The following is a 14,018-nucleotide window of genomic DNA, read 5'->3' as shown; positions in this document are numbered from 1 at the left end:
CGCTCAGGGACGTGCCAGCGGGATCCCCCGGGATGCACACAGCCCAATCTCTGCAGAGACAGGGCAGATGCTGCCTGGGGACCAGGTTTTCCTCTTTGTGAACCAAGGATTTCCACTCCTGGGGGGCTGCTGCCTCTACCCTCTATTGCCAAACCGAAATGAGAGGCTCTTTGCTTCCTACAGCCGCCTTCCAGCAAACGATGCACAGGCTATCCGGCTCCACCTGAATTGCAGCCCAGATCTGAGCAGCTTGAGCAAACCATTTCCTTCCCTCCTGGACAAAGCCAAAATGTGGCCTCCAGCTCCTGCTGGTCCCAAGGGATGCTGGACGGGCAACTTCTCCCGCAGATGCCATGGTGCTGCAGCCATTCATGGCATCTGCATTGGGAAAGAGAAAGAGGATCTCGCCCAGCAGTGGCTGCTCGGTGCTCCCAAGCCATGAGGAATGGGAAGGATCCCTCTCCAAATCCTCTCTCCGGTGGTGGCAAGGGTACGGAGGGCACCCGTCTCTCCTTGCTGCTCCCATCTGCTGCGCAAGGTTGCCTACAAAAGCAAGCAGGAACTGCCTGGCTGCTCCATGCTGCTGCCAGCAGGAAGGGGACAGGGACGGGTCTGTCCCCAGTGGGCACCAGCCAAGCTCCCTCCAGCCTGGGACAAGCAGCTTGAGAGAGATGAACCCACCGCTGCTCTCTCCCTTCCCTGCCAAGGCCAGGGAGGGCAGTGTAGCTTTGCCTGTGCCCAGTGTGAGGGCTCTTCGCCAGCCGGGTCAGACCCTCTGGCTGCCCGCCCAGGTTTCTGGCTTGCCGGGCAATGCCACAAAGTGGGAGAAGCCATCGCCAAAATCCTGCTGAGCACCTGGCCGGTGGCGCTCTTCTTGTGCCTTGGCTGGAACGGAATGTTTTTGTCCAGCTGCAGCAGTGAAGGATTCCCCCGGGACCCCATCTGCAGGGTACAGGAGAGGGACACGACAGCTCTGTCGCTACGACACCCTGCACCACCCTGCGTGTCCCCAGGTGGAAGCAGCAATTGCCAATAAATGCACTTAGCAGCCGGTGACGCTGTATGTCCCAGGAGAGGCATCTCCCCATCCTTGTGGTGGAAGCAGGAACCTGCACCAGGACCCCACGCCCGTCTCGCCATCCCGATGGGGGCCTCGGCGGCTGCTGAGTTATTCCGGGTGCTGCGTTCCTGCCCCCCTCCCCTCATCCCAGCTGCTCCAGGGCCGGCAGGGAGGGTGGCAAGTTCCTCCCATCGCCCAGCCCAGGCACTGGAGCCGGCCGGCAGCTGCTCGGGGACCAGCTGGGGACAAGGGCGACATGGAGCAGCCCCGTCCCCCCACGCACTACAGGAGGGACAAGGGCTGATTTACAGCAAGGTCAAAGGCATCAGAATACAACTGTGATGGATAAGGTGGGGGTTGGATCTAAGGACCCCCAGTCCAGGGTGAGCTCTGGTCAGCAGCTTCCCACACGGCGACAGGGAAGGGGGTTGCGGGGCAGCACATCAAAACCTCCAAACCCCTAAAGAGCAGGCCTACCTTAGCACCAGAGGTAAACCGAGGCAGGGGGAGCATTCCCATCCCCTCATGAAACCAAGGTCGTGCCCAGCTTCCCGCAGGGACCCCACCGCCAGGTCGGCCCCCTCCATCCCGTCCCCCTGCCTCGGCGCTCCCCACACCCCAGCACGACCCAGCAGTGGTGGGATGCAAGCCAAGGCCTGCCCGCTCCCTGGACCCCTGCCGGCAACCCGATCTGTTTACGCCTTTCCAGCACGGCGGGTGCGTGTCGGGAATGGCCCCGGCAAGCCCGAGTTGGCGGAGGAGGCAGGACATGGGAGCTGAGCACAGAAACCCCCGCCTGCTGCCTCGCAGCATTGCGGGGGGGGGGGAGTGTGACAGGGAGAAAGACGGGGGTGGACAGGAGAAAAAAGTGTCCCCCCACCTCCCTTGGCTCCTTTTCATAGGAAATGGCACCCCTTCTTGCACCGTGCCACCCCTCCTGTGGCACCCTGTGCCCCCCACCCCGGTCAGGGAATCACGGCAGGTTGCCTCACCCCCAGGCCCCACCAGCAAACGGCTTTCTGAGCCATGCCAACCCTGCTGGGAAAGCACTGGGAGAGCAAACCAGCCCTGGAAGCTGCACGTCCCTTCCCGGCCGACGAGGCGCTGGCTTTGCAAGCACGTGGCCGGCCACGTGTGGGGGCTCAGGGGACTGATGGCCACGTGCCGATCCCCATCTGAGTGCCCAAGTTGTCCCTGGATGAGCAGAGGCACCCACCTGCACTGCTCCTGGGAGGAGACGTTTATCCAGGACAATACTGACGGGTGACATCGACACCCAGTGTGAATTTAGCCCTGCAAAGCCGCAGGTGTTCGGAGCAGGCTGCAGCAGGACAGAGGAGAGCCATGACTTTGGGGGCTCAGAGCTGGACCCCACCATGTCCACACCAGGTTTGGGGTGGAGGGAATGGAGAAGCAGCTCCAGGACATCTATGTGCAGCCCAGCACATGCTGCTAAATATAACCAGTGGGACAGATGCTCCGAGACAGGGAGCTGTCTGTGCCACAGCACCACTGAGGAGAAAGCTGAGGGCTCCCCTGAAGTTTGAGCAGCCCTCAGGGTTTGGAGACACAGAGCAGGGTCAGAGGCAGCTCCTCTATCTGTGCAGGAGCCTCTTCCCCTGCAAGGAGGAGCGTTTCCCTTCTTTTAAACCCAGCAGGATTAGCAGGTGCTTATTCAGGGAAGGCAAGAGGGTTCATGCAGCCCTTCCCACCTGCATCAGCCCAACAAAACCAAACCTGAGCTGCTTCAGACCGACCAACCAGAGCAATCCCCGCTGCCATGGCTGTGACAGCCCCCACGCTGGCAGCTGGGCCCACCATGTACCTGCATCCCCCGCATTGGCAATGATTAGCCACCAGGGAGGACTCTGGCCCTTTTTGGAGGCTGACGAGGCAAGTGCTGCTCACATGGCCTCGCCGTGGCGGGGACGCATCTGGGGAGGTCCCCAAGGGCCCATGCAGGCTGTGAGTTGGGTGTCCTGCCCGGGGAGAGAGGACACCCACAGGAGGGGAAGGTCCACGGGGCTCCCAATCCACGGTCTCCCTTTTGCTGTTTGCATCCAATTCAGCTCCAGCTAGAAAACCCCCTTCAGGCTTAGCCATGCCCGTCCCAGCAAAGAAACAAGACGATGCTCCAAGATGGGCTGCTCAAGGTGGGGAGCGAGGGCAGGGAGCCAGCCAGACCCTGAGACCAACACCCCAAGGGGGGGCAAAAGGCACCTGCAAAGCGGGTGGGAGAGCCCAAGTCAGCCCCGCTGCCGGGGGCACCCCCGTGCCGGGCACCCGACGCCCGCGCCGTGCTTGCCGACTCCCTTCGTGAGCAGACAGGGCGCCTTACGCAACCAGCCGTGCCCGTGGCCGCCGCCGGCGGTATTACGAAACCCGGGGAGTTTTCACCCCTCACGGTACAGCCGCCCACCGGGGTCGGCCGATACAGGCTCTGGCTCCCAGGATGGCACCCAGGGGAGGTCGAGGTGGGGGTCCGGGCACAGCGGCAGCGCCGGGGGCCACGTGCTCTCTGCGCAGCCTTGGCTGGGGCCCGGTGGGGGAGCGGCGCCGGCGCTGGCAGGGCTTGGCGGAAGCGCAGCCGGACGTGTTGCACCAGGCCTGGGATGCTGCGGGAGCCGCGTACCTGCAGCGCGCGCAGGTTTTCCCTGCTCCCTTATCTTGCCATCGAAGCTGTTGCTCGGTTGCAGCTCCGGCCTTTCTCCCCGGGGTTGCAAATGGCTCAGGGTGCCTGCGCGCCTACCCCAGGCACAGGCTGCCGCAGCCCCAGGCATCCCGCAGGAGCGAGGGATGGGTGAGGGTGTCCAGCCCTTCCCCGGGAGGGTAAAGATCATCCCGGCAGAGCCATTTCCAAGCAGCTCGGGCATCTCCAGACAGGTCTGTGACTCACCAGGACACCTCAGCAAGGCCCAGGAGATGTTGCAGCCCCAAGGTTCAAGCAGATCCCTCCCTCTCCATCCCAGGCATGATTTTTTGGGGAAGCCAGGATGGGATTTGAGGGAGCCGGAGCAGTTACAGCTCCTCCCCACCCCCTCGCCTGCTAGAGCAGCCAGAAAAAGGTGGTTTATTGTTATTTAGTTTCTGCCCCTTTCATACTCCTTTGCCGGAGTTTTTGCCAGCGGCGGGCCCTGGGTCTGGCGGGGGGCCAGGCCAGCCGAGGCGCTTTTAAAAACAAAGCAGGGCGCGTGCATGCACACACACACGCACGGCATCCAGCCCCTCTTTTAACTCTTGCCGGGACAATGCTGCATGGAAGATGGTTTCCAGCCGGCTGGGAGCACACTACCGCGCATTCCTGGCCGGCTGGAAACCATCTTCCATGGGAGATGCTGTTGATCGCTGCTGGGATCCGATAATTCACTCCCGCCTTCCCAGGGAAACCTTCTTGCAGCACTGGGATCCTGACAGAGAGGTGGCAGGAGTGATGCTGGTGATGCCGTCATGGTCCACAGGGACCTACTTGTCCTAAACGGGGACAATGTTGCAACGCCTTTCTAGGTCGCAGCCAAGATCTTTGGACCCAGCAGCCCTGTAGGGGAGTGAGGAGGAGGAAGAGTGTGATGATGTTTTCACCTAAAAGCAACTCCTCTCCCATATGGTAGAAAGCTGGCGAGCGCCAGCAGCGTGCACACAGCATCCTCAAACCTGCGGGGCTGACTGCCTTTTTGCATAGGTTACTGCCACCTGGAAAGTCTTTATCCACCAGCTCCCTCCTGCCTGCAACCAGCCCCATGCCCCCAGCACGTCCCCGACCCCATACGAAGGACGGGATGCCTGTGCCAGCAGTGTCCTTGCTGTGTTCCCTCCTTCCCTGCCTGGATGCAGCCCTGGGGAGCACTGTCCCCATTACGGCGGCCGTGTGCCGCCGGCAGCCAGGCACATGCCGTCCCACGGCTCGGGGCTGCCCTCCCTGTCTGCCTTCAAGCTGCCATCATCCAAAACGTCCCGTGTTTCTGAGTCAGGCAGCCAAAACAGCCTCCGCAGCCCTCAGGAAGGGGGAGCCGAGACCCCGGTCTGGGCCAAGTCACTGGGAAGTGCCCGAAGGATGGAAATCTCCCTTCTGCCCCAAACCTCAGCCTCCTGCCTGCAACACTGGGGACAGCCACCAGCCTGGCTCTGTCCACGGCCCTGAGGGACCTCTGCATCCCACTGAAAGACTGGCAAGTCCCTGGGACATCCCCAAGGGAAGGTAGCATGGGCTGGAGTAGCCCCAACAAACCCCACGCTCATCCCCTTCCCCAGAATTAGCCCTTTTTTCTCCCCTACTCTTTTACCCAGGCAGGGAAAAGGCAGCTACAGGTGGCCTAGGCTGACAGCAAGGAGCCACAGGCTGCCCTGCCAACGGGTTTTCAAAGGCTGGGGACAGAAATACAGACCTGGGACATGGGGAGATTGGGCACAGAGGGGTGCAGGGCTGGGCGCCCTGAGGAAGCTGTGCGATGCTTAGCACAGCCTCCTCCATCTCCCTATGTGACACTGTTTGCTCGTGCCTTATCTCCCACGCTCGACACGGTGACGCTTTCTCCAGCTCTGGGCACACCGGCAGCAGCCGGGCCCCTTTCCAAACACAACACCCGTTAGAGGCCAGCTTTGAAAAGCAACTACCCATTCACTCCTTTCACCGCTGCTGCCTGCATGGGGGCTTTTCCTTCCTGGGGACAGAGGTGAAAAAAAAGGGGCTAAACCCCTCCATGAGCTGGGACAACCAGGATGCGGATGGGAAAACCCACCAAGCGAACACCAGGCTACCGGAGAATACCCCCATCCTGCGGGAGGAGGAAGGAAGGATGGACCCCCCCGTGCTGCGCAGCTGCAGCCCTGCCGCCATCCATCCCCACAGCCGCCACACTCGCTGGAGCCTTTGAAGCCTCTTTTCTCCCCCTCCCACCCACCCACTGCAGGCTGGTTCAAAAGCAGGTTTTGGCAGGCTGCGGGGCGGTGGGGTCCCCGGCACGGGGCCGCCGCCAGCCGGGCTCCCCTGGGCACAGCGCCTCGCCCTGCTCCTGGCTCAGTCTCGGCGGAAGAGGGAGTTTTGCCCGTTTCGGCAGAGTTTCTCGGCGTCTCTCCGCAGGCGTGCCCGTGGCCTTTCCAAGCAGGCGTGCGGCTGCGAAGCCGGTCCAGCCCGTCAGACCTACAGCGCGCAGGGAGAGGAGGGGAGGACACAGCCGAGGACGCTTGGGAACTTGTCCTCGAAGCTTGGGCTTCAAGGGATGTGGCCAGGGCCATACTTGGGCTTGGTGGCAGAGCTGGGTCCAGCCGCCTGCACGGCCTGGGGCAGGACCGGAGCAGGCAGGGTGCCCAGACATCCCTGTGCCACCGCCAGCAGGGAAAGCCGTCGGGTGTAACAGAGCCTGAAATGATAAGGATCCTGCCCGAGGCTGGTGCTGGCTCTTTTCCGCAGCCAGACCACACAGAGCAGCCAGAGCTTGAGACAAACTTCCCTCAGGAGCAGCAGTGAAGAAGAGGATGGTCCTCCTCGGTGAGGGGGGACGGCATGCCAGGCTTGCCGACTGCCACAAAGGCACATCCAACATCATTGCAAAATAACCCCCAAACTGCAAAAACGATCAACTTCTTCCCCAAACAGCTGTGGACCCGCTGCCGCTGAGAGAAGGAAAAAGCCCATCAGGACACGAAGGGAGGGTGGGTGTTTCTGCAGAGGATGGGGACACAGAGTGCTGGTGGCAAAGGCTAACAAATCACAGGAGAGATATTAAACCTCACGCTTCGAGGCTTAAGCTGAAATAGCTACTAGGGATTAGTAGGAAATTTAAGGGGGGAGGAGGGAGCAAGTTATCCCACATCTGCCTGCTGCAGTCTCACAGCATGTGGAGCAGCATTGTCCCACTCCTGCCCAGCTGGATGGGTGACAGCAGCATCCGAGGGCCAGCACTGCTCTTGGGAAAAACTTGCTGCGCTTTGTGCTGCCGGCATGCAGCAATGAGGGGCACCAACCCAGGCACGGGGATAAAGCCAAGGCCCACTGCGAGCTTTGCTGCCATTTAACAACTTACTAGGTAGGTCACAGCCCAGACACAGCTGAGTCCCAGGCGCCCACCCCTGTCCTTGATATATCCAAGGTCTGGAAAACCCCAACATAGCTGGTGAAATGAGGTAAGTCACTAGTGAAACGGGGCAAGTGGCTGGCCAAAGCCGGCCGAACCTCCCTGAGGCAGCAGCTGAACCCCGGCAGGGCTTTACTCCCTTGTCCTTGAGAGTTTAACACCAGTTTGCTCAGCTGCTGCCCTTTCTTTGCACTTCGCACACGTTTAAACACAAACCTTCACCACTCCCTCAAGGAAGGCAAACAGTAAGTCCAGCTCCCATTGCCTTCCATAGTTCCCTCCAGCCCACGGCCATCACTGGGGAATCGCACCCCCCCGCCCACCAGCATCACCCCAGCATCCTCCCAGCCCCTGCCCCTTAGCCCTGCACAGCCGGGATGGGGACACCCAAACCCTGCCAGGCACCGTCCAGCTCCAGGAGCCGTCACCCCTTCCCAGAGACGAGAGCCCCAGCCGGCGGGGGGGCTCTGCCTCTCGCCTCCCCTGGGAGCCCCAGCCCATCGGTGCCGCGGCGGCCACCCCGGCCCGGCCAACTGGCGCATTGTTGGTGAGCACGGCCAAGCCGGGGACATGATTGATCGCTGGGGAGAAAGGCCAAAGCCGTGACGGGTCGTTTAACAATTTCAATTAAACTCTGCAGCGCTCCGACGCAGAGGGGAGGAGAGAGGGAGAGAGAGAAGGAAATTAAAAAGCGGGACGTTTCTATTGCTGCGCCAGGGAACCTCAGCAAAGCACGGCTGGCTCAGCAGGAGCAGCCTGGCTCTCCTGGAGGAGACCCCCTCCCTGGCTGCAGAAGTGACCACAGCATCGACCCAACATCCCCTTCCCGCAGGCAGGATGTCTGCCCTCACCTGCCCTTCCCCTCCTGCCCCCAAAACTTTCTCCTTGCCCGCCCCACCGCCTTATAATAATAGGTGCTGTGACCCACTTGTACAGCAGCGCTTGCGCGGGGAGGAGGGCTGCACATGGTGAATATTAAACGTGTCCCTGAAGTTCCCGCTGCTGGGACCGGCACTTTGATTTTTGCTTACGTGCAGTGACTTTTTTAGGCACAGGAAGACCCAGAGGGCTGATCACAGCGACCAAGCTCCCAATCCACTGAGACAGCAGAAGGGCTCTTAGAGGGATTTTGAAAAAAATATATATATAATCAGCATCTCAGCTTGTCATATGGAAAAGGCGCTTTAATGAGCAGCAAATGCTTGGCTCACATGGCATCGGTGAGAGGAGAGATGGGGAACCATAAGGGACGAGGAGCAGCGATCCCCTCCATGCCAGGGATGAGCCCCTGGGACCAGGCAAGCCTCCACAGTGGGTCCAGCACAGGAGCCCCATCGAGGGCTTGCAGCAGTGGCCTTGCAGGGGTCTGGGCTTTTTGCACCCTCCTCCTTATAAAGGAATAAAATGAAAATAAGCAGAGGGAGCTGCTGACGCCGCTGCAGCGGGGGAGTTAAACACACACATTCACGTGGGTGCCCCACGGCTAGAGGGAGGGGAAGATGCCAGAGAGAAAACACAGACGGGGTTTCACTAGGAGAGTTACTGGAAGGGACTGGAGGAAACAAGTATAACTTCACCCCTCCAGGTGCACAGGAGGAAGAGAGCCAAGGGCACCCCAGCCTGCCCACACTGCCTGGCCATGGGAGACCAGCTCAGGGGAATGGGGCTGCATCAGCCAGCAGGACGCTCACATTCTGATGTTATTTATTGCCTTGGAGGCGTCCTTCAACCCGCCTGCACAGGCAAACCTCTCTCATTCCAGCTCAGGGACCCCATACAGGCGCAGTCCCTGAGCTGCAAGCATGGGCAATGGCACCCAGTCCCTTCACCCAGAGAGCAGGCACCAAGCACCCCCTGTTCCGGGATGGAGGTGGCCTCCAGCCTTCCTGCATGCCCAGCAGTCCAGACTTGCAAAGTTTTGGCCCCAGTCAAAGCTTTCCAGTAGCTGACCCAGGGGAGTTAATGCCCTTCTAGCATTTATAATCCCTAGCCTAACTCACGTTTCTCAGCACCAGCTTCCCCTCCCTGAGCTGCTCCTAAGAAACCTTAGGAGACCCCATGAGACCCCCCATGACATGCAGCCCTGGCAGGGGGTCCCACACCCCCCAACCCAGAGCAGCTCTCACAGCCCAGGCAGGTGCTGTGCACCTTCCCCCTACCATGACCACACTGAGAGCCCTTTTATTTACTTTTCCCAGTCTCCTTCTCTCATTAGGTCATGAAAAGCAGCCAGGAGCTCAGCTCTCTACAAGGGCACCGTGCCACTGGCCATGATCTGCTCCACCACCTTGCTACCCTTCCCATCTCCTCCAGATGCTATGCGGTGCCTGCAGGACCCCAGTGCCCTTGGGGACCCCCAAGACCGCGACGTTCGCTCTGAGCCATGCTTGCCACTGACCTTTCTGAGAGCGTGTGCAAGAAAACAGCCCTGCTGAAGGGTTAAACATTACCAGACTGAAATTCAAGGCTTGACGATTGGTTCCAGTTGACTGGCTGGGATGATAATTTTTCACAAGATAAATACAGCCAGGAGCGAGTGGCAATCGCTAAAGACCCTTTGTAGCAGCGTCCCCCCCTCAAGTGGCTTCGCTTCCCTCCACCGCCGCTGTTTTCCTTCACCCACCCCTGCTCAGTGGCCCAAGCTTCAGGGCTCCTGGCCCTGAGCCCAAGGGGAACCCCAGCCCTGCAGGGAGGATCGCTTACAGCCAGGTCATTCATCCGCATGGGCTGCGCTTGCGCTCCTGCCTCCGGCCACAGCATAACTCATGCACCGGGGTTCAGAGCCAGCACTTGCACCCTGGCTTGGATGGCACCGAGCCCGCTGCCAGGACTCACACACTGGGACAGGCAGCAGTGCCCGGCTGGGGAGAGGGAGCCCACAGCTCTGCACCAGTGTACTCACTGCTCTTGGATGCCTTGATCTTGGCCACCAGTTTCTGCACACTGGGTACGTCCCCGTTCTTCACGGCCTGGATTAGCTCCTGCTCTCGCCCCATCGCAGACAGGTGGGAGCAGTGGCAGCACAGACGGCAGAGACCCTTGGATCCTGGAGGTTTATAGAGCCATGAGAATAAGCCCCTAATTCCTCAAAACACACTTTGACAGATGATGAAATCCAGCAAGAAAGATGCTTTACAATCCCATGGGACATAAAAACCAGAAGGAGAAAGTCTTTCTGTTAAGGGCAGAAGTCCATTTCTGCATCGGGAGGAGCAGGACCCGGGTGGGGTTTGGTTGGAGAACATGCGATCAATTAAAACGAGAAATAGTTCAGCACCTAGGGACAGGCTCCTGGCAGCACCAGAGCTCCGCAAGACCAAGCCAGGTGGCTCGGGGCAGGATGGCCAGTGCAGTCGGCATCAGGATGCCCTCAGCCTCTCGCAGCGCTCCCGGAGCCAGACGTGTCGTGCTTTGCTCCCCTCGCCAGCCTCTGCTGTGCTGATGAGTCCCTAATTCTTCCCAAAGGGATTATGGGCTCGTCGCCATCTGGAAGTTATAGATCCTCCCTCTCTGGTGCTCATTAGCCCCTTCGTTTCAGCATTCCTCTTGGCGACAGCGCTGCAGCCACGCTGGGGAGCCCTGTGCACGGCCGAGCCCTGGCGTGGCAGCCCAGGACCTGCAGAGGGGAAAAGCAGAGTCAGCCCTCGAAGGCCATTTACCTCCCGGCTCCGTCGCAACAGCTTTTGTATCCGCACTGAAGAACGAATACTTTGACTATATTTAGTCCTGGCGGGACTTGGCTCGTCCTCGTGTTAAACGGAGAAGGAAGAACCTGTGGAAGAAACCTCCCGAGGGTGCTGTTGGGGGGTAGCCAAGGAGCAGGACAAAAGTACAGCTCCTTCCCCGTCCCCCTGGGGCCGCACACACTCTCCCCTCCCTAAAGGCAGCACGCGGGGCTCGGGGCACTACAGCATCTCCCCCTCTCCTTTCCTGGTGGCAGCACCCAAGGGATGGAGCTGGAGAGGTTTAGCCAAAGTGCTCTGCAGCCCATAGGAGTGAGTCAGCCTGCCCAGCACTATTCCCCTCGCATGCAGGTGTACACCCTCGCCCTCCAAATCACCCATGAAGCTCAGTGCCCTGGGACCCAAGACAGTCTTTAACCACTACACAAGCTCTCTCTGGCCCAAGTAAGGAACTGGGTGTAATTCAGCAGCACAACCATGCTCAGGAGAACAGAATCAAGCCCACATCCTGGCCAGCTGGGATACCCCAGAGAGGGCATGGGGTTCCGTGGCAGCAGTTCACACCTCCCAGCCGACGCTCTCCCCTGCTGCGCCTGGGCTGCCCAAACTGGGTGGCAAGAAAATCCCTCCTGGTTCAGGGCCATGCAACTGGCAGGCTGCTCCAACGCCCGGGGAGGAGCGTGTGCGCAGGAGGGCAGGGAGCACGCGCCGTGCCAGCTGCAAGGCCGTCACCAGATCACCCTGCAACTCCCCCTGTGCCGATCCGGGCTGCATCGGAACTGGCTCCAGTTCCCCCGCCATGGCTCAGGCATGCCGTCTCCCTTCCCAGAGCGCTCACCCTCAGCCGTTTATATAATAGCGGGTGTCGCTTCCTCCAAGCAATTGAGGTCACCATTTTAAGGATGGAAGCCACAGGGGAGAGAAGGCAACAGGGGGAAGAGAGGTCCTGCCTGGGTTGGGGCAAAAACAGAAGGGGCGTCCCATGGCACAGCGTTGCTCAGCCCACCCACGGTAAAGCTAGAAGCTGCAGCTGCCCACAAGCACAGACCCCCCCATGGGCTCCCCAGGGTGCAGTGGTATTCAGGGAAGCAGGAGAGGCGATGCTCCAGTGCCAGCTTAGCTTCTGGGACAAGGGGATGCTGAGATTCCCACACCAGGCTGAGGGGTTCTGCCCCCATCGTTGTTCCCCTGGGGCCCACAGTTCATTTAGCTGATGAGCCCCTCAGTACGGGGGCTGCTTGAGGGCTTGGTACCAGGCACTGAGGCCAGTGCCCACCGAGGTCAGCTGTCACCTCCCCACATCCATCCACTGAGCACCCACACCAGCTTATCTACGTAACAACAAAGTTTCAGCCACTTGACTCAGACTAACCTCTTGCCACAAACAAATCTCCTCCCGAAACCTCCTGCATTACACCGTTTTCAAAACTATTTCATTTAACCCTATGCACTGCATCCCACTTTGTGCTGCTCTTCAAAAGCACAAAAAGTGAGCGTGAGGGCGCTGAAACTATTTACTCATGTATTAAAAAAGTCTGCACGGCCTCACTTAGAAAACAGCCCCATACTGCTTCTACTTCTCCCGGAGCACACGAGGCTCAGCAAATAACTCGGAGATACTGAGAGCTCCAAATACAGACCTCCACCTCTTCACAGCCTCGAGAGAGAGGAGCAGCAGTGAAGGTAAAAGTTGAGAAACTCACAAAGCTGGAAAAGCAACAGCAAACATCCCTCCCACCGGAGCCGAGCCGAGCCTCCAGCCCAGGAATCCACCTGGAGAACCAAAGTATCCCAAACATTCCCGCAGCCAACGGCGGCGCCGGGAAAAAGGAGGGAGAGGAGGAGAAAACAAAACAAAACAAAACAAAACAACAACAAACCAATTACGTAAGTGGAGAAGGAAAGATGCGAAAGAGCAGTAGGCACCAAGACTGGGTCCCGAAGGGGCGGGCGGGGGAAGCTCACCTCCCCCGGGAGGCCCCCGGGAAGCCCCGCGCTGCCCGCCGCCGCAGCGAGGCCGGCCGGGCAGGCAGCGATAGGCGCACCCGTCGCGCCTCCGCGTCCCCCCCACCGCCCCCGTCCCGAGACCCCCGGGACCCGGACTGGGCCGCTCCCTCCTTCGGGGAGGGCTCGGGAGAATTTTTACCCCCACCGAGACGGGTTGCTCCGCTGCTTCTACGAGCGGCCCGAGCCCCGCAGCCGGCGGCCCCACTCACCTGACCGGCGCTCCCAGCCGGGGCGAACCGAGCCGCACCGGACCGAACCGGACCGCGCCGTGCGGTACCGCTCCGGACCAAGCCACGACGAGAAGTACAGAGCCAAGCCGAGCAGCAACTTGCCGAGCCGCAACTTGCCGAGCCGTGCGGAGCGGGACCGGGACCGGACCGAGCGGCGCGGTCCCGGCTGCCCGGCTCGCAGGGCGGCGCGGCGCTCGGCAAAGTCCCGCTCGGGCTGGCCCCGTCCCGGCAGGAAATCCCTCCCCGGCCCGGCCTGATTGGAAAAGCCCGGCGGGTTGTGCGGGCTGGGCAGGGCCGGGGCTGCTGTCACTCACCGTGATGCGCCGGCAGATTTAGGCAGGGGCAGGGCCGCGGCAGCGCGCCGCACCGGCACCGCTCCCGCCCCGCACCGGACCGGGGAATGCCCCTGGGGCTCCCGGGCAAAAGGCTCGCTTTGAGAGCCCACACGGTCCGGGACCGGCAAGGTACGGGACCGAGCCGGTGGTGCGGGACCGGCCCCGCTGGGAAGTACCCAGTTCTCGACCCGGGACTGACCCGGTGGTCCGGGACCAGCCCCGCGGGAGGGGGTGGTGGTGTGCGTGGTGTGATCCCCCATCCTCGACCCGGGACCGACCCCGTGGTCCGGGACCGCGGGGCGATCCCCCACCTTCAGCCCCGGTCCGACCTGGTCAGCCCTTTGCCCCCTCCACCACCAACCACCCTGGCAGAGGGGGGGCTGCCCAAAGCTGCTGATGGCACCCACAGGACCAAAATCCACCACTCCCCAGCTGTCCAATCCCCAAATTAATCTTAATCTCACAAAGCACTAAAACCACCAAAAATCACCCCATTGTACCAGTCCTCAACAGAAACACCAAAGCTGAATGCTCCCCTGTGTACAGTTCTCTTAAAACAAGAGATTGCCTAATAAAGCTGGACAGCTTTTGCTGCATGATACTACTGGATTATCATCAACTAATCAGATTAA

At 60.6% G+C, this 14,018-nt stretch overlaps 1 protein-coding gene across 4 annotated transcripts in view; it reads right to left on the bottom strand.

Moving 5' to 3' along the window:
* Positions 1-13,231, bottom strand: part of CASKIN2 (CASK interacting protein 2) — a 35,625-nt gene extending 22,394 nt beyond the window's left edge. For 3 of the 4 annotated variants that reach the window (XM_049813511.1, XM_049813514.1, XM_049813512.1), the window contains exons 1-2: positions 13,031-13,230; positions 10,034-10,747 (exon numbers count right to left, since the gene is read on the bottom strand). In XM_049813511.1, the coding sequence (XP_049669468.1) occupies positions 10,034-10,127 (94 nt within the window). In that variant the 5' untranslated portion in view covers positions 10,128-10,747; positions 13,031-13,230. Of the gene's footprint in view, positions 1-10,033; positions 10,748-13,030 lie in introns of all 4 variants that reach the window. The other variant, XM_049813510.1, reaches the window with a different exon arrangement.
* Positions 13,232-14,018: the final 787 nt, after the last annotated feature.

Source organism: Accipiter gentilis, chromosome 10 (genome assembly GCF_929443795.1).
Source record: "Accipiter gentilis chromosome 10, bAccGen1.1, whole genome shotgun sequence".
Lineage (NCBI taxonomy): Eukaryota > Metazoa > Chordata > Aves > Accipitriformes > Accipitridae > Astur > Astur gentilis.
This window is presented reverse-complemented; position numbering and strand designations above follow the sequence as displayed.